This window comes from Melanotaenia boesemani, chromosome 7 (genome assembly GCF_017639745.1).
Source record: "Melanotaenia boesemani isolate fMelBoe1 chromosome 7, fMelBoe1.pri, whole genome shotgun sequence".
NCBI lineage: Eukaryota > Metazoa > Chordata > Actinopteri > Atheriniformes > Melanotaeniidae > Melanotaenia > Melanotaenia boesemani.
In genome coordinates, this window is record NC_055688.1 from 31,083,665 (window position 1) to 31,105,748 (window position 22,084).

At 38.6% G+C, this 22,084-nt stretch overlaps 1 protein-coding gene across 2 annotated transcripts; it reads right to left on the bottom strand.

Moving 5' to 3' along the window:
• Positions 1–253: 253 nt before the first annotated feature.
• clint1a (clathrin interactor 1a) lies at positions 254–16,157 on the bottom strand. 2 transcript variants are annotated; one of them, XM_041990067.1, is made up of 13 exons: positions 15,979–16,157; positions 11,870–11,974; positions 8,692–8,788; positions 8,392–8,500; positions 7,936–8,100; positions 7,568–7,751; positions 7,052–7,268; positions 6,869–6,956; positions 6,269–6,334; positions 5,738–5,794; positions 5,496–5,650; positions 2,617–2,806; positions 254–2,519 (listed from the first exon to the last, which is right to left on the bottom strand). In XM_041990067.1, exons 1-13 carry the CDS (start codon positions 16,017–16,019, stop codon positions 2,239–2,241), a joined length of 1,755 nt encoding a protein of 584 aa, XP_041846001.1. In that variant the 5' UTR covers positions 16,020–16,157; the 3' UTR covers positions 254–2,238. The 2 variants fall into 2 exon arrangements, with proteins under 2 accessions (XP_041846001.1, XP_041846000.1); XM_041990066.1 differs by having other exon boundaries at positions 5,496–5,794.
• Positions 16,158–22,084: the final 5,927 nt, after the last annotated feature.

Below are 22,084 nucleotides of genomic sequence, written 5' to 3' on the forward strand. Positions count from 1 at the left end.
CCTTGCTGAAGTGGTGACTGATTTCTCAAATCACACTCATCTGGTTTTTGGTCTTGTAGGTTACCTATACTGTAATGTGCTTGGAATTTGTTTACTGAAAGCCTGCTCTTTGTTACCCCAAACAGTGGAGTTCAACTCTCATTAAGTTAATGTAATTTCAAAGCCAAGCATGTTGGCTTTGCTTTTGCTGCTTGAAGCACTTTTGAATGAGTCTAATGACACAGCACACCAAATAACACACATCATTAACAAATTTCAATCAACGGTTTAATGTCGTCCATAAAGAATCTTGATGGATAAATCAAATCAGAATGGGAATAATGCAAAATTTCATTTTCTCAAAGGATTTTTTTTAATATACATCTGAATATACTAGTGTTTCAGAAACAATACCATATTAGAGAGGACCAGAATGAGTTTAAGTAGAAAACAAAATGCATAAACTATTTCTACTGATATACATTAGAAAAATAGCGAGAAAGAGATTTTGGTCATTATAATGCTTCAGACATCGATGAGAGGCTATTACAAGTTAGTGTGCTCAACCTCTTGAGCCCTTAGAATAGGAAAGCACGACTTCAATCCTTCACTGCCCTATTGTCAGGGAATTTCTCTCACTGGTGATGCATCAAAAATGTCAGGCCGCCATGATTCAATTTTGATTATCAATCACTCATTACAAGGGTCAGGAGGCAACCATCGGCAGGCACTTGAACCAGAGGAGCAGAATTATGTACATGTAACACAAAATATCTCTGTTGTACAGCTGAATGGACTGTTTATGATGTCCTAACCCACAACACATCTTCATTTAACCAGCATCACATGCTGGTTGTGTTCAAAATGCAGCTGGTCTGTGCCTTTTCTCACATAATCTTCCGTACCTAGGTTGCATTACACACAGACTTTTATGAATGGTAATGACGGAAATATGTCCAAAGTTGCTGCATTAATATGCAACATTAAAGATGGAAGGCAGCATTAACAGATGCATTTTACAGTTTTAACAGTCTGAAGCCACACTTATGGCGCTAAATGAATCTCAGGTCACATCCTGGTGTTTTTGAAGCTCTAAAGCCATCACTGGTCTGAATGGACTGGTAACAACAAAAAATAAATGCACAGGATGAACATAAAAGTAAAAACAGTCATTTCATTTGCATTAGATATTTAGCAGACAGCACACTCAGCTTAAGGCCGAAGTATGAACGTACATTGTTTGTACATGGTACAGAAGCTCCACTGGCAGCGATCGTCACCACTGCACAGTCCCACTGCCTCCTCCAGGTCAGCTGAAGAAAAGAGGCAAAGGTCTTTCAGGCACCATGTGCAGTAATGTAGAACCCACAACCTGTGCAAGAGGTGTTTTCTACTGATTTGGACGCAAAACGATAATATTCTTCATAAGTAAAATATATAGATATTTCCCACTAAATAAGGCCACAAATAATGGTCTGTTAAAGGAGCAATTCCTTAAATTAATAAATTTCACTGCAAAATAATTATAACCCCACTTGCTCAGTCACATTTGGAGTGTGGGCATTTATGTACAAAGAGAGCGCATTAATGTGCATTGTTACTTGTTTTAATTCATATTTAGATTTGGTTTATATGATACAAATTGTCACTGCCTCTCATATAGGAACTTTATAACTTATTTTGAGGTCTCCAGATTTCTATTTACAGGTCAAAGGAAGACAGAGGACCACTGCCTCAAAAAAGGGAAAAGATAAAAATAAAAAAGGAGGTAACTTGACATTCTTAAATGTCTGTTGGAAAGTTAAAATGGCTGATCGTTTTATCCACACTTATTAGGCAGTTAATGAGAATAAATCTCAACAAAAATTATGCAGCTACTGATTTATGTTTTTCTTTTATTAATTTTTTTTGCTATTATGATTTTACTTGATTGAAGTTATAAAGCAAGTCCCCCTGACATTTTCTCAGTGGCACTTTATCACGGACTAATATCCAACCAAAGAGTCATAGTATCATCAGTGTGACCATCTAAACTGCCTTCTCTGACCACACAGATCATTGGTTCAATCAATACACATTCATTTAGATCCATATGACCATATTGCTTAAAAAAGAAAAAAAAAAGAAAGATTGCAGGGTGTTGGTGATAAGATAGTTGATATTATTCAAGTACTCTTTGTTTGCAGCTCATGACGATCCTTCACCAATGGACGGAGAGGAACTGCAACAACTCCTGATATTCTTTGCTCTCTAGTTTCATCATTTTCCAAAGTTTCCAAAGTCAGCAAAGGCGTCGTGTTTGGGGTGTTGAACCATTGCAGGGTTCATCCCCATCCCCATCGCACCAGGCATCCCCATGTTCATGCCCATCCCCATCATGTTTGGGTTTGGGGCCATGCCTAAGCCCATGCCCATATTCATACCCATCCCCATTCCAGTAGCAGGGTGCATCATTGGATTAACAGGTGGTCTGACTGCTGCAGCTCCAAGACTCATAGAGGAAAATCCCTGTGAGAGCATGTTGGCAGGTGCCTGATTGCCTGAAAATAGAAGACAATAAATAGAGGAGCAAATTTTCAAGTTATGTTTGATTGATAGGGTGATATGGTAGACTTAATATTCACTGCTTAAGCGGACCTTGTTGGAGGGTGTTGAGACTGGGCTGGCTGGGCTTTGGGGGCATGCCATGTCCCAAGAAGTCCAGACTGATGTTAACAGAGTGATCTGACCAGGTGGATGGAAGAGATGCTTTGGCTCCTGCACTGTGGGAGATCACTCCCTGCTGCATAGGCTGTGGCTGTAGAGGACTCCCAATGTTCTGGATGGGCTGGTAAAGGCAGATCCATATATGCACAGACATGAGATTTTGTTTTAAAATGACTAATTCATGCCATAATCTACAGCTGTATACAATGGTGAAGACAAGGAAAATTCAAACATTAAAAAAGACAATGGTAAAAGCTGGAGTTTTCCCACAGTTCAGTGTCTCAAATCTTTAGCCTGACCCACTTAATCCTGATACTGTCAGATGAATCTGCTAGAAGTCATTAGAAAACATACCATGAAAAGTAACTGCAAAAATCAGGTGGAAGTCATCTCAGCTTCTATTTTTTTTTTTAACTAGGTCAACAACCTTTTAACATGGAAATACAGTCATCATATGCAAGCTTTTGTTAGATTTTAATGTTTTTGAAAGTCATATCTCATTCTTTCATTCTGTGAACGTAACAGGAGGAGTGGGTGGTAAGTGGGTGGTCTCTGGGGGAGATGAGCATCTGGTGAGGCTGCACGTTAACGCACCACCGTCATGCTTGTCATGCATTCAATCACACAAGGTATGTCTCTATCAAACAGGCTTGCAGACTGATGTGGTCATGAAGAAGTGTACATTGTGGGAAACAGGACCACAGAGTATCTATTTTGCACTTAATGCATAATAATCAACTAGGAAGTTTCCTTTCCTTCTTGCAGAGGAGTATCTGCCACTAAATTAAAAACACTGACAGGCAAAGTAACACTGCTCATCTTGATATAATACAATGTTCTACAGAGAAGCCTTCATCCTAGCATTCAAAAGAGTGTCCCTCAGATGCCATTTGTCAACAGCATGTAGAGGACCTACTCAGTTTTGTGTAGTTGTCATAATATTATGGCTGGTTACTGTACCTTTGACATTTATGAAAAAGCTAAACATGTAGGCCAGAGAATATAAAACAAAAAATATAGCTAAAAAGATGAATCTGAAAAGACTGCACTCATGCTATACAACTCTTCACAGAGGCTTGTTAGGTAACCCCTGTCCTGACTGAGAGCAGCAATTAAGTAAATTCTAAACATCAGAAAAGCACCTTTTCTATTCTAGCTGTAGGCAGGTGGCCACAAGTCAAGATGGGACCAAGTAGTTCAGCAGGTCATGTGTGGCATAGCAACTATTTGTGATGATGCTGGAAGCAAAGTTCTCTTGGGTGAGCACTGGCTTCCCTGCTGCAGTTATTTCATACACACAATTATTGCTCAACATTCAAGACTCATGAACCAGCCACGGTGAGAGAGGCCTTTGGCTGACAACAAGTTACTCTAGGTTTCTTTGTGACCTTTCGCTTTATTACACACCTTGCTCTGTGTGTGATCACCACCATTGATCGGACTGTGGTCTAGTGAAGTCTAAACTCTCTAAAGGGGATTTTGTTACTCTCAAGAGCCTGATGACCTCTTAAAACTAAAGTAATTTCAAATCTCATTTGTTTGTGCTATCAATCAGTTTCATAAACATCTGACTAGACTATGAAAGTTTCCTGTTAAAATAATAAAACAGAGCACCTACACCAAGCAACATAGCTATAAAGATATGTGCATTCACGATGATGAATAATAATTTTCTGCAAACAGTGATACCAACAGCACACTGTGCAGAGCTGTGACTGTCCCAAACGTGAGTTTGTTGACCCACAACTGCATGTTGCATGGTAAAAGGGAGAAAAAAAAAAGGTAAGAGTAAACATACTCCAGAAATAAGAGTAAAGAGAATCTAGCAGCCTGTTAGGAGATGTGTTCTTCAATGTTTAATTATATCCTGGCATTTGTCAGAGGACATTAAAAAAGAAAAAAACAAAACAAAACAAAAAACAACAGCAACAAACTATCTGCCTGCCAGTGTTGCTGATAATTTGATGCAACTTTTGGTTTAATGTCAGCTTAACAGAATGTTTAATCGTGGTAACCTATAGTTGACACTGAATGACTTCAGAGGGTTTTCTACATTAATTAGCTCATTAAAAAAAAAGTCAGAAAAAATAACATCTATAAAAAACTATTTAAATTGCAGCACCACCCACGGAGTGGATGAGATTCTAGCTGTGTTTTGATTATGTGATATGTTGTCACAGTAGTGGTGTAGACTTCATCACACCGTTGCATTAGATCAATATTTACAAAATCTTTTTAGTTATTATAGTTATTGTTCTTGGTGTGGACAGCCCTTTTCGGCTGAATATTATCAAACGGACTTCTCCAGCTTTGCCCCACTGGTGGTGCTAGAGTGCTCAAGTACAGATGTGAAAGTTAGTGAAAAGAGTCAGTCTTTCAACTGTAAAACTTTTAATCCTACAGTCATAGAGGCTGCCATAGACAAACAGCCTAGGAAGAAAGAAGATGGCTCAATAGGTAGACACAATGTGCAGCTTCACTGCTTGGCAATTGATTCTGACTTGTTAATATTTCAGCAGGATCACTAATGTGACAAAGTCAACATTTAAACACATTCTTATATTTAATGTAGTCCCTTCAAATCAATCTGTGTTCTATTTTGTCTAAGTTGGTCTCAGTTGGAGTAAATATATTCCCCAAATACATCAAACCATATATATGCACCCCGAGTATGTGTTGCTACATGACCAGAAGATATTTTGCTTCCACTTATTTTCCATTTAAGCTCAATACACATGTCTTGTAATGATATGTATATAAATAATTAATTAAAAAAGGATGTGAGTGTGCATGGGTGCAATCATGCATACCTGTGACTTAGACAGGGGAAAGCCTGTGGTGCTCATACTCTGTGTGCTGCTCATGCTAAAATTTAGACTCTGGGAAGAGGTGAGAGACTGAGTTGGCCCCATCAAGTCAAACAGGTCTGCTGAGGCGGGACCAGAGGTTGCGGCTGAAACTGGGGCTGTGGCAGCAGCAGAACCTGTTGTCATCGGTCCAAAAAGATCATTTCCACTGATGTCAACACTCTGAGCAGCAGCTGGAATCTGACCTCCAGGAAAGGCATTCCATTCTCCAAATTCTCCATTGGTGCTAGAGGGCGAAGCAACTGCAACACAAACAAGAAATAAATACATGCATTAATAATTGTTCTTGCCATCCAGATGAGGTGTCTATCAGTAAGCTCTGCAAGTACAAAAGCCATACAAAAAAAATCTGAGCCTGTCAGAGCAATAAATAAATAAATAAAATTTTTTGTCAAGTTTAGCTTGATGCAGAAGATTTTCAGTGACCAGTGTTGTTGCATTTTAAATTTTCATTGAACTGGCCCAGCTTGTTCTCCCTTTCCTTCACTCAAAGCTTCTTCCACCCCCACCAACTTCTTCTTCTGTCCCTGTCTCCTTGTCATCCTTAACAGGAGTTGATGTGTGTCTGTTCTTATTATGCAGAGCAGGTAGCAGGTTCCATATGGCCAGGGCTCCCTCCCAGCATCCCTCTGAATATTCTAGCAGTATGACTGCAACAGGACAGCATACTCTAACATTAAGAAAAAAAAAAGAAGAAGAAATCTCTTAAAACCCACCAGATCCTGTAGACATTACAGCAGAGGCAGCAGGAGAGGCAAAGTCAGCAAATCCACCAATCAGGTCTGTGTTGAGAAACAAGCAAAAAAAACAAACAAAAAAAAAAAAATTTCAGATTTAAACAGGTAAGCTCCAGGTGTCATTCTTGTATAGTTAGCATTCCTTTAGTGTGAGGGGAGGGGTGGAAGCAATAGATAGGTGGAGGAGGCTGAACATCTGCTCAGCACTCCAACCCTCTCAGTTCACCAGGGACTCCTCTAAAAACACATCTGGTGTACTTAGTTCCTATACATCAACTCCCTCCCCTTGCTGTCCCCGAAATGTGAAGCTAGTATCAGCAGCTGGGCATCCTCACTTCCAGCAGAGTTCAGTGTGTGCCTCTTGCTACTTCAGAACTTCTCATTCTGGTTATTCATGGATCTTCTAATGTCAAGCATATCTGAAGCTACAAGGGGCTACATCTTCTAGCAGTTTCTCTCTGTTGAGTCTTTGACCAATTTGTTTGCAGAAACCACAGAAATATAACTGATAATCACATCCACTTCTGACAATTGTCTCACAAAAATATCAAGTATTACAAGAATTTATTTATGTCAGACCTGTGGCGGTGGGCTGACTAGGTGCCGTGTCCACCATGAATAAGTCAAGGCCTGTACTGGACGACTGTGTGGCTGCTGCTGGCTCTGTCTGGAAAAAGAAAAGACCAAAATAAAATTTAAACACAAGGCAAGCATATCAGCAAAGTTCTTATCTCACTTATATTGAAGTCATGCTCTCGCTACCTGTTTGGCAGCGATATCTGGGCTGTTGTCTCCTGTGTAGTGAGCAGCAGCCCCCAGGTCTACTTTTTTGGATGGTACACCTCTCTTCCGTGTTGCTGTTGTCTCTGTTGCTTGGACAATGTGTACACTCTTGGTGGTAACAGTCTCCTCTTCATCTTTGAACTCTTTTCCTGACCGACCATTGCGAGATGAACGATCCCGGTCCTCCTCATTGTCGCTGCAAAGAAAATGATAGTTGAGTTAAAATAACTAGAGCTGTTCTCTATATGTGGGTTTTTTGTTTTAGTTAGACTGTTGAAAACTGTTATATCACAACTTTAAATGGTCATATTTCAGAAAATCTGCTCGACTGCACGTTTCTGCTCTGCCAATGTTTACAATTGGAACTATGATAATAGCAAGTTTTTCTGAATGAAAGTCAATTGGAGCCAGATTCTTTTTCCCCCCAAGCTGATCATAGTAATTAATTTTGCAACAACCTTGAACAGATTATTTTGGATTATTTGTTTGTCTTACCTAAACCGATCCGGTGAGTCATCTCTGTCCTTCTTTCTAAACCTGTTTATAGTATCATCAATGGTGCTGCCAATTTTGTCGCTGATCTCCCCCAACTTTTCGCTGAAGGGAAATGGCCCTTTACTCTTGTCCCAGTCATCATCCCACCTTCCTCGATTATCACTTGAGTCGTACCTGTCCCCCGCTATAAAGAATAAATGAAAATGAAAACAGGGGATAATGTTTCAGAGACTATATTTCTTTGTCTATAATTTCAAAACACAATTACAATCATAAACACCACAAAAAAAGAACATGTAGGAATGTGTACCCATGTAGAAATAAGACATTTTGTGAAATGAATAGATCAGTTGGCTTATATTACTTACAGTAAGGTCGGTATCCCATACTGTCAGAGGATACACCAATGTATTTGTCTTTGTTCTTTTTTGCCTTTTTCCTTTCTTCCCGGAGCCTGTCGTCATCCTGAACAAACTCCACCAGCTCCTTCACCTTCTGACGCACATTGATCCCTTGATCCTTTCCATTCTCATCTAAAGATAATGAATGAATAAATATATATTTATGAAAGAATAAATTCAAACAAGAAACAAGAAGTGTTATCTTTTTTAAATCAACATTGAAATAGCTGAGATTACTGATTACTTTAAATAGCACTTAAATACACATACTTGGAAAGAGTGAAAAGTAGCTTTAGTGAAGACATGTTTGCATGTGTGGTGTAAAAGTTTTGTGGATTAACTGTTGCTTGGCAACACTACAGCACAGGACTTCAGTTTAGGTACAGAAAAAAAATAAAGATTTAGATTAGAACGGCACCTTACCTACAAAGTGGTAGCTTTCTAATGATCTCAGGTCATACAGATGTTCTCTAGCACTGGTTACAACCCTCTCTGACCCATTCCTGATTAGATGGCCTAGCAGCAGCAGGGCCTGAGAAACAGAAGCACAACAGGTTTAGAGCAAAAGATGTGATTGAGTGGATTGATTCTTTTTTCAACAGGACGGAGCTTTAATCTTGTTTTAGATTTAATCAGAACTGTACTAAGCACTTAGGTCTTTGAGCCCTGTGTCACAATAAATCATGTGTATTTGTGCGATGGTGCAACAATCCTGTAGCCCACCTTATAGACTCTTCTCCAGTTCTTCTTGTTGTCCCTCAGCATGCGGGCCCACAGCATGTTCATCACTTCTGGGAACTGCTCATACATGAAGGTGGCTCTGTTTATACAAACATTCACAAAAGAATCAGAAAGAGGAATTCAGAGAATTAGTTAAGCCTCAAGAACTTAAAAAAGTCTTTCAGGTACTACAAGTCCTTTTAACCAATCTGTCTGAAGCGCACACCAAGAGCTGTAACAACCAGCCACATCTGAACTGTAAAGGAAAAATTAATGTCCACAACTCAACATAGCATTGGAAATTTAAAAGTTTTAGGTAAATTCCATGATGTTAAATCTTTACAGCCGTTTCATCGTGTATGAATTAATTAGGGATGAGTATCGTCACTAATTTCGTAAATCGATTTGATATTGATTAATTTGATATTGATAAATCTACAGCTTACACTGTAACAATACCTATTTTTCTTCAATTTTAAAGACATTCTCCTATAACTATTTTTATAAAACACTGAGTCCATTTACATGACAAAGATCAGTCATCTGGGAGTAATTACAATACTGTAATAATCTAATAATATGACACATCTACATGTACTTTTGAAATAACCATAACAATACAGTGTTTCCTCCGATTCACAGCTAGAAATGCAGTGATGGGGGACAAAAAAAACCCCACTCAGAACAGAAAATAAGTTAAAGGGACATTGTGTAACATTTTCTGTTTATTGGCCAAATTGGCTTAATACCCCGGTAAGTTGGAAAATCTGTTTAATGTTTGCCAGGGTGAATTTGTTCGAACTCAAGTCCTGGATCTCTTTGGATCAGCCTTGAGGTCCGCCATCAAATGATGATATTCACCATGTTGTTTCCCTTGTTTGTAAAATACGATGAAACCATGTTTGTGTTTTTCTTTTTACAGTAAACAGCAAGATTTCTGTCAATTCGAGCTCTAACTCTTCATGCCTCGTCTGTCATGAACTGCTTTGAAAATGTCAAAATTCCCTGATAACAAATCAAATTTTTTGTAGAGAAGCTCCAAGAGCGCGATGTGTGACGCGGTTGCCGTGGCTACTGTTTGTCCTGTGTGTTAGGTTTCACCTGGGTTGGCCATGAGTTTCGCCCGTCGCTGTCATTGGTTGAGCCCAATATTGGAAATGTGGGGGCGGTGAATAAAGTTAACGTTCAACTATAGAAGTGAGTTCTTTGTGTGTAACAGAGTGAACACTCTGACTATCAGATGACATGCTGTCATCAGCGTAGTCGAGGTTTTTTGAGATACAGCGACTACCGCAGTTGCAATACGTATTTGAGAAAGTAAGACGCCAGAATGCACTAAACGTTAGAATGCGATACACGATTCCAACGTTAGATGGCAGTTATTCTTACGCATTGTCCCTTTAAACTTTTTAAATGTCTTGATGAAACCATTTCATTTAGTGAAGAGTAGAGTCACTCTAAATATTCTTAAAATTCCAATCTCAGATAACGTGTTGATGTTAATAAAACCTACATAGAATACTGGATCAATTTTAAGCTGTAATACAACTCAGAAATTCCTACAATGACGGTAGATTCAGCTTGTACAACTGTGTATGTTCCCGTGACGACCATGACGCTATCAGCGTAACACCAGAGCAGGAGAAATAATCCAGCTGCTCCTCCCTGGAGCAAAAGTGAGTCTTTCCTCACCTCCCCAACAGAATTTTAAAAATTCTTTTATTTTTATCCGATTTTCAGCTGGTTGATGTTTTCCGACACATGCTTTTTGTCTTCTGACAGAAATGGCATCACCTTGCATGTGTACGCACTTGTCTATGTGTGTGTGCTGACTACAGCGGACACAGCAGGCGCAGCTATGACATGCGGTCATGTAAATTAGATAAATAGCATTAGACTGTTTACTTTTTGATAAAAGAATTAAGTGTAAACCTGTTTTAAAGGAAATGACTTTAAATGACCATGTCAGATTTTATTTCAAAGTACATGATTACATTGTGACATCACTTCCTATTGTTGAAAGTGGCGGCGCCCTCGGTTGTAGCGTTAGTTGCTAATGTCAGCGGTAATACTCTGCAAAATAGTTTAGGGGTGAATGTAATCCACACTGGTGAATGAAAACATCTGAGTTTGACTTATCTCGGCAAGAGAAGCTGATTTTGGACAAAGGCGACACAGGCAAAATAGCCTATGCTAAGATCTCGCAGAGCATGGTAAGTAAAGTGAGAGTATGATCTCGTCACTGGAAAAGAGGATGTCTAAAAACATCAATCTCTAAGTTTTATTAATCAATATTTGATTTATTAAATGTGAATCGATTCAAATTGATAAATCAATTTTTTAGACCCAGCCTTAGAATACAAAAGAAAACCAACAACAACAAAAAAAAAAACACTTAACAAGCAGTCAGCTTTTCATAAAAACTTAAATAGCGCTTAATTGCCCAGGTTAGGGTAAAGCATGTGAGCCCCGTCCCAGCTTTAGCTGGAGGAAGGTTCAAGTAGTCCTGGGGCATAAACACCATGTCATTATCAGTCAAACTGCAGGTAATTTGCTACTTGATGGAAACACTGTGGAAAAATACAGTAAATGTAAACTTTTAAAATTACATTTATTTCAAAAGTACCACAATTGTAAAAACCTAACTACAAAATAAAAAAAAAATAAATTAATTTGCATAACATGATTTGCACAGCATTCAAACAAAAAAAAGAAAAGATCTCATTTCATTTCAAATTTAAGAATAAAGTCCAATCACTTGCATATGATTCAAGGAATAAAGCTTCTAAAATACATAAACATGGATGTTTTTTTTTTGGTTGAACTAATAATTGATAGTATCAAATTTTCCCTTTTTTTTTTTTAAAGAAAAAAAACAATGATTGTACAAACAGTGCTTGAAGCATTTTAATGATGGTGGTATGCAGATGTTGCAGCAATCATGAGATTTGCATTCAGTACAGCCAAAATTTCTGTCTGGAAGAAAAACACGTGCATGCTAAAAAGAAGTTTACCCATATAGGTTTGGTCAGCATGAAGGCTATTTTCTATTTTAATGAGAAAATTAACTAAACAAACTTGGAAAAGCAGACATAATTGGTTTCATTTGTTTGCAACGTGTGCTTTTGTTACAAATAACCTTTCAGCAGGTCATGCATGTAGAACAGGATGTCTTCCTTACCTAGAAATTTCACTCATCAGTTGTCCTGAAGGTCCCCAGGCGTCATCATTGGTGGCTTCTCTGACTTTAGACTCCACCTCTGAGTAGTTCATCACCACATTGGTTCTATAGAGTAGGATTACAAAAAATAAATAATATATATATACACACACACACATACATACATACACACATGCACTCTACATGGCATTTGGGTATTCATTTTAGCATGTGGCCGCTGCTAAGGTCAGCAACATGGCTAATAATGGATAAAAGGTCGCCGCATGCTGACCACACCCATGCACTTTTCCTTTCATGGATTAAACAAGGGGCTAGACAAACAAAAATGTGTATCCAACATATGAATGAAACTTAAAATGGTGCAGAGTAAGAGCTGTACCAATTGTGGCTGAGCTCTTTCCTGCAAACATTCTGAGAAAAAGACACTGCAAAAGAAAAAGGACCTCCAAAAAGAACTCCACAGCTAAGAATTAAACAACAAAATAGTTCTCTTACAACTGCAGGCTAACAGACAATTTGCTTTATAAACTGATAGGATTCTATATAGATATAGCAAAAGACAAAAAAAAAGAAAAAACAAAAACAATATAAAGAACTGTAATTACAGAACTAACTAAAAAAAGATCGAACTTCACCTTTAATTTATACACACAACAAAACTTTTCTGTTTCTGTGCTCACACACAGCAGCATAACCAAAACTATTTATGCCAATGAATCACTGATAATCCATTATCAATTTAGAGAGTGTGTAGAGAGGTTTAGAAAAAATCAGACTTTCTGAGAAAGGTATTTTGGAGAAATTAAAATAATGTGGGAGCATTTTAGCTGATTCTATTGTTTGTTTTTACTATCCATAGATTGGGCAAGGCCATCTTTTTAGCAAAGATCCTAAATCTTAATTTCACTATTCTTGATTTGTGTAACACAGACTGAATCAATGTGAAGTCTGCTATTTATCCAGCAGTTAACGGGAAAAGCTGGTTATCAAGCAAATTTCTGTAATGTTTGCTTGACTTGTCTATCCAGTTTGTTTGCACTGTGCTCAGTCTATGTGTAACACACACCCAAGCCACAATCTATAAGATAACATGGTTTCTTACATAACTAAAGAAAAAAAGAAAAAAAAAAAGAAATAAAAAGAAATAGAAATCTTATTCCAGATAAACAACCAGCCTGACAATCAAACAACTCAACCCAGGCTGAGGCACACAGAGTATTTGTAACTTGTAACTCCTCAGCCTGGATCATTACAAAATGTAGAGAGCAGCCGTGATTTGTTTTAGAGTTAATAGGTATAAGCTCGCCATTTCAAAGACAGGCCAAATTACTACTGAAAACCTGTAGCTTATGGTTATTATTCTAACAACTAACTACTGTAAAATCAAATCAGTGCTGAGAAAAGTATTTAAACACTATTATGTATGAACGGTAAGCAAAAGCCGGTTAAACTCAGGAGCTGGTTTCAAATTTCCCAAAAGCATCTGAATCGTGTACTACTGGGCTTGTCAATGCCTGTGTCGGTGTCAACAGGTGCTGGCCAGCTCACTGACTACAAATAAACAATGTCGTCTGTTTGCTGCCAGAAGTATTTTGCTACGTGCTTTTTGTGTATTAATTGTGCCATGCGCAATACAGAGAACAGAGGAGATATGATGTGAGCCACGTGGTGAATTTGTTTCCGGTAAAAGTGGCAGTACTGGATTAACAAGCATCACAAAAAAGTGGCCACTTTTTACTTAATATATTCTCAGTTGACTTTATGTAAACATCTGAAGAGTTTTCATATTAAGTGACACATTATTATTCTATTTTATTCAGACCCGATCTGTATTCTTGGCATAAATATCATTTTGAAGATATTGTTAATCTGAATCATTTTCTTTACATTGTTTGTGTGGAGTTGACAAAGATTAAATAGACAGTTTTTTGACACTGTAAATGCAGATTGTATACTTGTGTACTCAAAGAAAATTGGGTCGGGAATTGATAAAGGATTTGATAACAACCTGAATTTCCATCCCTACTAATATGACATGCTCTTTCACCAGTGATGAAAATCAGTTTGAGAGGTAAAGCATGGTTTACGATAACTGCTGAATGGTTGCAGAAAGTCAAACCCAATTGTGATGGGAATATTTTTCAAACAACGCTTGTTCAGGTCCAGCAAAAGCTTATTCGATGCTTGAAAAAGAAGCGTCCATGTTTTAACCCAGTGGTATTTAGTTTTGTTAATTGAGACTACTTTGTGTGGTTAATATCTAGTATGTCTTAAGTTTCTCTTCACACATTAGGGACTGTACCATTCTTTGCGTGAATGACAGCAGAAGTCAAAACGATAATGGTGGTGGTGCAACATTATCTCCTCACACAGTCGGCTGCTGTCTTATCAGTCAGATAAAACGGAAGTTATGATACTCTCACAGTGACACACAATCACACAGATTTCCGCTGCTGTAGTGGTGTGTCAAAACATTTACCTTGCAGTTACTCATGAACTTAAGTCACTGTCTGTGTTGGCATAATCAACTGAGTTAAGTGACACTTTGTCAGGATTTATATGATACATGTGACTTCTATATGTGACTACATGTGTGTGTATGTGTGTGTATACACATATGAAAATTAACAAGGAAGTTTTAATCCATACAAACATTCCCTCTTCTTTCTTCCCTGATAGGTTCCAACAAATTCAAGACTTATTACAAAAGGTCATTCTCCAGGGAAACAAGTACATTCACAGGACTACAGTTGAGTAGGCTCAATAACACTCCATTGTCTGAATTTGCAAAATTAGCCACTAAATCTTCGAAGGAAGGACAAATTGTGCAACACCCTATAACAGTCCTACAGTGCAGTACACCGCACTAGGATCATATTGTGTTAGCAGCTGAAAGTAAACTGCAGCATAAAGCATAACAAAAGGTGCACCAACTACAAGGTATTTCCCCACTTTAGTGCCCATAGAAAAGTACAGAATTACTATCTGCAATTAAATAAAATAAAAAGACAAAAAGGAAAAAAACAAAACAAAACTACCAGAACAGCACAAACAACAATGTCTTACAGTGTGCCCTCCTTACACTGCTTTCTATCGCTTCCTTTACTGTTTGCTCATCAATTACTGACTTCATTATTTACCAAAATCTGATGGAAAGGCAAACAATGCCAAAACTTGTACAGTTAAATCAAAATAATCAGATTTTTACACTTTAAAAGCATCCAGATATCACTATTATATCTCAAAATTACAGTGGACTGAGCACTAAGTAATAAGTACTTTGCAAAGGCTCAGACACTGTAAATCATTGAACAATGACTGTTTTATAATAAGAAGTTCTGTAACAAACAAACAAGAGTAAGGATGAACGTGTTAATGATTTCTTTAGTAATCATTTAAAGAAATTACTTCAATGTTAATGTGTTATCAAGTATTATCTTGGGTATTTGGGAGCTTTGATTGTGTTGAGATACTTTGCTTTACAATTCAAAAACAGGTGTCTTGACTTAACTTGACTGCTGTATTCCCTCCACATAACTTAAAATATACAGCTACCATAACTTATAGTACAGCTACTGTAACGCTGTGGCTTAGCTACAAGTGTCCGAAAGACAAAAGTAAAGTACTCGTACATATAATTCAAAACATATTTCTAGACATTGGTAGCCAAACACCAATTGGACAATGTATCCTCTGACTCTTAAACATTCCCTGTTGAATAATTAGCCGAGAAGCTGTCAAACTAGCTTCACTGGCTAGCCTAGTCAGCTAGCTACCTAGTCAAAAAGCTAAATAATTAGCTTGTTAGCTAAACGAGTTAGCTTCCACTGTCGGACAAAACTCAAGATATACAGTCATAGCTCAGTGTGTTGCATCATAACATTGGCAGTGCCACAGAAGACACTCAGAACGACTAAGGAAGAAATAATAATAACAAACAATTGACACTCTTATTAAGACAAAATCTGCTAACTCGCTAGTAGCTTAAAAGCTAGCTAACTTGTAAGAGTGACGTGACGTCAAAGTTTTGGGTACGTGTCTCTTTCAAACAGGTAAACTACATACACAAATAACACGAAATAGACGCAATGTAGTCAGTAAATACTCACGCTTTGTCAACCAACTCCCTAACTTTCCACATGTTCAGCATATTGGTTCAGTGAAAAGGGGCTTAATGCCTCGGCAAAACCCTTTACTCCAGACGAACACCGAAACCAAACCTTGAACTCTGGAAAGTAAACTATTCTTCACCTCCCTTTCAAGACAGGAGGCGCAAGCACGCCAGCACACAGACAGGAAAGGTTACTGTTGTAAATGCCCCTGTAACGTCACAAAACTGAGTAAAGCAGCATCGGAATTGTAGTTTATAACCCGTGTTAAGGTTGCGCTGTTAATATCTTTTAATATAATTCGATTATAGCCCATTGGTTTTCAGACTGGCATTACATTTATGTATCTGTCCCACATATACAAATGTGATTTGAAAAGAGATTTAAAAGAGATTAAACAATAAACAAATAAACAAACTAATAAATAAATAAATAAATAAATAAATAAATAAATAAATAAATATCAATTGGGGGTCTACAGAATGAAGCAGTGCATGCAAACAAACACCTATCTATCTATCTATCTATCTATCTATCTATCTATCTATCTATCTATCTATCTATCTATCTATCTATCTATCTATCTATCTATATACTATATATGTATGTATATGTATAAACTTTTTTATCTACCCCCCCTCTCTAAAAAAATATACAATAACACTTTTTTTATAATAATAATAATAATAATTACACCACCATAAAAACCTGTCCCTTTTGTCCAAATATGTCTCAGCTTCTCCAGAACTATGGGCTACATGATAGTCAGCAGGTCACCACCCTGTATGCTTGCCATCCCTCCTCATCTGGCATTCAGGCATGGTACAGTGACCCAGTGATGCTGTGTGACAGGCCAGGCAGGGCACTTGCTGTTTGTGTCAATCCAGATCAATCACTCCCTCTTCTGGACAGACAACGTCATCAACGTGCAGAAAGGTCACAGGGTGTACTCAAGCCAGGCCTGATGTGGTGAGCAGGGAGGTCAGCGTAGCAACTGAACACCCTTGAATGACTGTCATCTTACATATACACACGGTTGGCTTGTGAATAAGATCAGTTGGTGTTGTGTGGTTAATTTTAGGAATACAGTGACTGGCAGTGGTCATTTTATTTATTTATTTTGATTCTCCTGTGACTAAGAGTCTGCAAAAAGTATTAAGACTTTTTGTTATATTGATTGCTATTCCAGGGGGCAAGATAAGTCCTTAGACACCCTACATTTGACAGGGTTTGTATCCTCTAATGATACATGTAAATATGGCCCATTGCTTACACTTCTATAGGACATGAGGAAGAAACAACACAATAGCCAAAATACAACCCATTTGCGGAAAAAACAACAAGAAACAGCACTTAACGGCCCAGAATGCACTGCACCCAGGGGAGCAACCTCAATTACTGTTACACGTCCGAAAAGAAGAACTCTGGAAGAAGTGATTGCTTAGATGGAAATGGCTCTGTGTGTGTGTGTGTTGTGCATGTCTGAATGTGTTTATATATGTGTGTGGGTTGGGAGAGGATGGATAGAAAGGCACTCAGTAAAAAGATCTTTCAGGAACACTTTGCTTCTGTGACGTTGATGCGAGCTGTTGATTGACATGCACTTCTCGACAGAAACCAGAGCTATCAACCTATCTGCCACGCATTAGGAATGGCACGGTCCTCGGGGAGGGGCCTAAGTGGTAAATGATGTTGCTGAAGACACTCTCTGTCAACAACGTGTGTGTATTTGTGAGTATGTGAGTGCTGAGGATGGCAAAGCATTCAATCAAAGCTTTGATTGAAAAACCCTTGTGTCCTTAAAGATCAGAATTCTGTACCTCGATGAGGGGGATGCATGTGTGTGGCAGAGGGGGGAGTTGGATGTTTGAGAATTTTGTTGTAAATTCTGTAAAATGCAATGCTGTGGAATGGAAAAATGAAATTGCCACAGGCTTAATTGCAGAATCTGGTCTCAAATAATATTAATGTAGTTTAATTGTGCTGTAAAAGCAACATTCACTAAGATTCAATTTTCAACAAGAAAGAGGGAAAAATTCTTTAAGAGCTCACATACATCAGGATTCTGGCTTTGCACATAAAAAAATGTCAGCCTTTACTTGATATTTCATGTTCTATAATCATATTCCATTCATAATCTTGATCATCAGTGTGGTCTACTGAGACCAAGTTGTCAGTAACAACTTTTGAGTAGCAGCAGATACTGAAAGATTTGCATGATGTACCGGTAGCAGAAGAAGCACTAGGGGGCACTCTGACTTTTCTAGTATCAACAACTGCTGAGTGTCACACAAGAGTGAGTGTGTTTAGCATTTGCACACATGAGTGTGTGTGTGGGCATGGGATTCATAGCTTTGTGTTTACGTGGCTGAAGTTCCCATGACAAATGTGGTCAGAACATCATTTTGATCTGGGAATGTGTACAAAAAAGTTGCAGCTTCTATAGCTTAGCCTTTATTCTTTCTTCACAAACATATGCTTCCAATCTAGTGAAAGACTCAAAGCTGTCTTTTTTTTTATTTTATGCCATTTTACAATGTCATTACAAAACAATGCTCTTTGTTTTGCACATTAGCTATGAATTAGCTATCCCTCCCATCTTTGTGTCTGCCCATAGAAGAGTTTCTGATCTGTGGAGCCACTCGCTGGGGCCCAGCTTTCCTCTTGTCAGTGTGAGGGTTCTTTCACTGCTGTTATATTTCAGGCTGTTATTGTTGGCCCTCTTTCAACCCCAGTAAGATCTTTAGTCCTTTTCCCAAGCGATATAACCCCCACACACATCACACAGTATCTGACCCCTGTCTGCATGACACATGACAGGTCCACTGTGGTGAGAGTGTGTGTTCATGTGAGCAAGGAATGATAGGTTGGGTGTATGCTTTAATGTGCATGTTTGCTTTCATGAAAATGTGCAAGTATTTGTGCAAGTGAACAGAGCCTATCTGGCACAATATGTAGGTATTGAATATGCTAAAACAATAAGTCCACTTGTCACATGTTCAAAGTCGCAGAGACAACCCGCTGTGATCTCAAGCCACACACACACATGTTCCTAATGGGACTAAAGTAGCATTCACATTCCTGTGGATAACCAGTCTGTTTATTTTTCTCTCTAAACTGGAGTGGGTTGCCACTTTCCCTGGTGAGAAAAGGGATGGGGATGATAAAAACAAAAAATAATGTGAGGAGGCTGATGAGAAGACTTGCACCACAGTTTAGACCTCCAAAGCCAACTCTCAGTACCTCTAAACCAGCAAACCTCAGAGGTGGTGATATAAGGGTGGCTGTAATACTGTATGTAATGAAAGTTAACACTAGTGTGTGATTCTTTGAAAGTTAAAAACCACGATTATCTTATTCCCCTACACCAGGGAGCGAGCTTGGAGTAATTGTGACACATTATATTTACGAGCCAGGGTGTTACAGTAAATGCTGTTGCTTTATATGTACAACCAGCTCACATACACACTGAGAAACCCACACAGGTAGGCTGAAGTCCATGAGAGCATCTGCTCCTTTACAGCCAGATTGAATTAGCAATTACAGAGAGTAAAAACCAGAACAAAACATCTGGAGCTGTAAGCAGCAGAGGTTATAAATCTGGGCGAGGAGGGGTATGAAAATGAGCCAAAGTGAGATTCTCAAGGACAGTGTCTCTGATTGGCCTATTAACATGCCAGGGGTGTCAAAAAGGACCTGAGGCAACGGGAGAAATGGGACAGAGCAGAGGGCTTTAGAGGGCATACATAACACCAGTGAATGAAAAGGGAGAGCACATAGTAGGCAGCCTACTGCAGGGAAGTGAAATGCTGTATTTGTAATAATAATAAAATTTGTTCTCTACTTCTACACTCTCCTTACATGAAATCGCCTCCACAAACAGAAAGAGCACTGTGGAAAAGCTGAGGGGAAGTTATGGAATAAGATGTAGGGGGAGTTGGAAAAAAACATCTTGATTCGTGTGGGTACAAGAATGAAGAAACCAAGGCCAAAGATCACCACTTTCACAACCCACAATTAGACATGTTTGGATGCTGAAGGGGTGCTGAGGGAGTGTTCATAAATGTATTTTAACCATTATAACCAGTTTGTTTTAAGTCCATATAAATGTGAGGTTGGAAACCCACAGTACCATTACCACATCTGTTTTTGCTATTATTGGCACAATAAATTACGTAGGCAATTTGTTTGCGCTGTTGTTAGAGTAATAGAATCAAATTATCCCATGTTAGGGAAATGATTATGTACGAAGCAGAACCCATCAGGGATTCGCAAAGCAATCAGTGAAGTAAGACAGAGTTGAAATGTTGGCGTTCTGCACATCAACTGTTCCAGGTCTGCCTACGTCATTTGAAAGAACTTCTCCATTCTGGACTGAAGAAAACTGAAAGTGCTTCACACAGAAATACTTTACCTACTAATCTGTCAGTGCTTGGGAGCACTATGTCAGTGCAAAACCACGGTGCTTGCAGTAGCAGTAAATCTCCAGCCTAACATCATTCCAGTGGAGTTGCATGAATAAAAAGGGTGAGGACAGTCATGACTGAAAGAGCCTGACACATGCAAAATGGGAAGTGCATGGAATGAAGGACAATATCAAATGAGCCTTATCAATTAAAAGCCAGGAACAGCGTTTACAATCCCACTCCGTGGCGAAACATTGGGTGGATGTTTCAAATAGGTCAAGGTTGAAGCGAAAACAAAAGTTAGCCGATTAGCAGTCGAGGTGCAACATTCCTAATTTGTATGCTAATCTGGCAGATCATCATATCATGTAGGTACTGCCTGCGATTCTACATCTGCACGCACTCATTTAATTATCCAAACACAATTCACAAAAGTCATTGGAAACAAACCAAACCAAAATAAAGTAATTTGCATATATTTAAAAGAGCAGATAAAGTCCCTCGGGGTTGGTTAATATTTCAGAGGCATAATAATAATATGCTAAATCATTCACATTCTATCCTGCACCAAAACAAAGTAGCATTGTCGATGTAATTAGGGTGTTTTAGAGTTGAATCACCCTGGCAAATGACCATGTTTTTCTCTCTGGAAGACCAGCGTGTGTATGTATGCTTCTCTCTCCCCCCTCATATCTGTGTGTTTGTGTGTGTGTGTGTGTGCTGGCATTGTATTGTCAACGCTCCTCCATGTGCGTGCAGTCTTAGAAAAGGATTGATTAAAGAGAGAGTGTCTGTCTCAGAGCAGTTAATGAGGTTTAGTCCCTTGAGCTGAGAGGTTTGGGTGTGTGTGAGTGCATGGACATGTGTGTTTGTGTGGGAGCATGTAGACCTAGTGGAAGACGTTGTTAATTGGCTAAGACTTACTTTCAGCAGGGGGATAGTCAAGGGCATGATGCTTCCACATTTGTGGAGTGTCATTTGTAGAACACGATGATACATTCACTTTTTATATTAAACATTATTTTGAGGGAATGATGAGTCAGTAATGTGCTGACATGAAGAAATATGATTGTAATTAAACTTTGAATTTTGAACATTTGTATGTGTGTTTAATTTGCATATAAAACATTTTTGTTTGAATGATTAAAAAACTGGAATAATGCAGTTTTACTGTTTGGTGTCACTGAAGTGAGTCAAAAAAATATGAATGAAATTAATTCCTTTTGCTCTCTGGGGACAAAAAGAAGAAGAGGAAGAAAGGGAAAGAAAAAGAAAAAGTTTGAAAAGATAGAAGAAAAAGATCCGCAGAGAGGATGGCAGAGACATGAGGCAGAGTGGTGAAGAAAGCGAGAAAAAGGCCTGGATGGATGCAGCCACACCTGCTCGTCTCCATGCAGACCTGTCCATCTACATGTATATACAGACCTGTATGTTCTTTTGCAGTGCAACATGCAGCTCATCTCCAACAGCAGGAAGCATTGATGCTTTCATGTGGAGCACAGCCCAAAGTAGAGCAAGATCACAATGTGTGTGTTGTGTGCATGTGTGTGCAAGTGTGTGTGCGCAAGAGTGTGTAATACCCAGGCTTTTCCCCCCTTGGGACCTGCACAAACACGCTTCCCATCTTTCCTTTGAGTTTCACATTCAAAGGTTCCACTCGTTCAACTGTCAGTCATTCTCTCAGCCAATCAAGGCCCCTC

Bases quoted from the DNA above. Each gene is read 5' to 3' on its own strand.
- clint1a (XM_041990066.1), bottom strand. From the start codon at position 16,019: ATGCTGAACATGTGGAAAGTTAGGGAGTTGGTTGACAAAGC. The intron at 8,501-8,691 runs GTGGGCTACAGG...TCTGTTTCTCAG, and splicing joins ACTGGAGAAGAGTCTATAAG to GCCCTGCTGCTGCTAGGCCA. The intron at 5,795-6,268 runs GTGGGTTTTAAG...TTTGTGTTGCAG, and splicing joins TGTAATGTCTACAGGATCTG to TTGCTTCGCCCTCTAGCACC.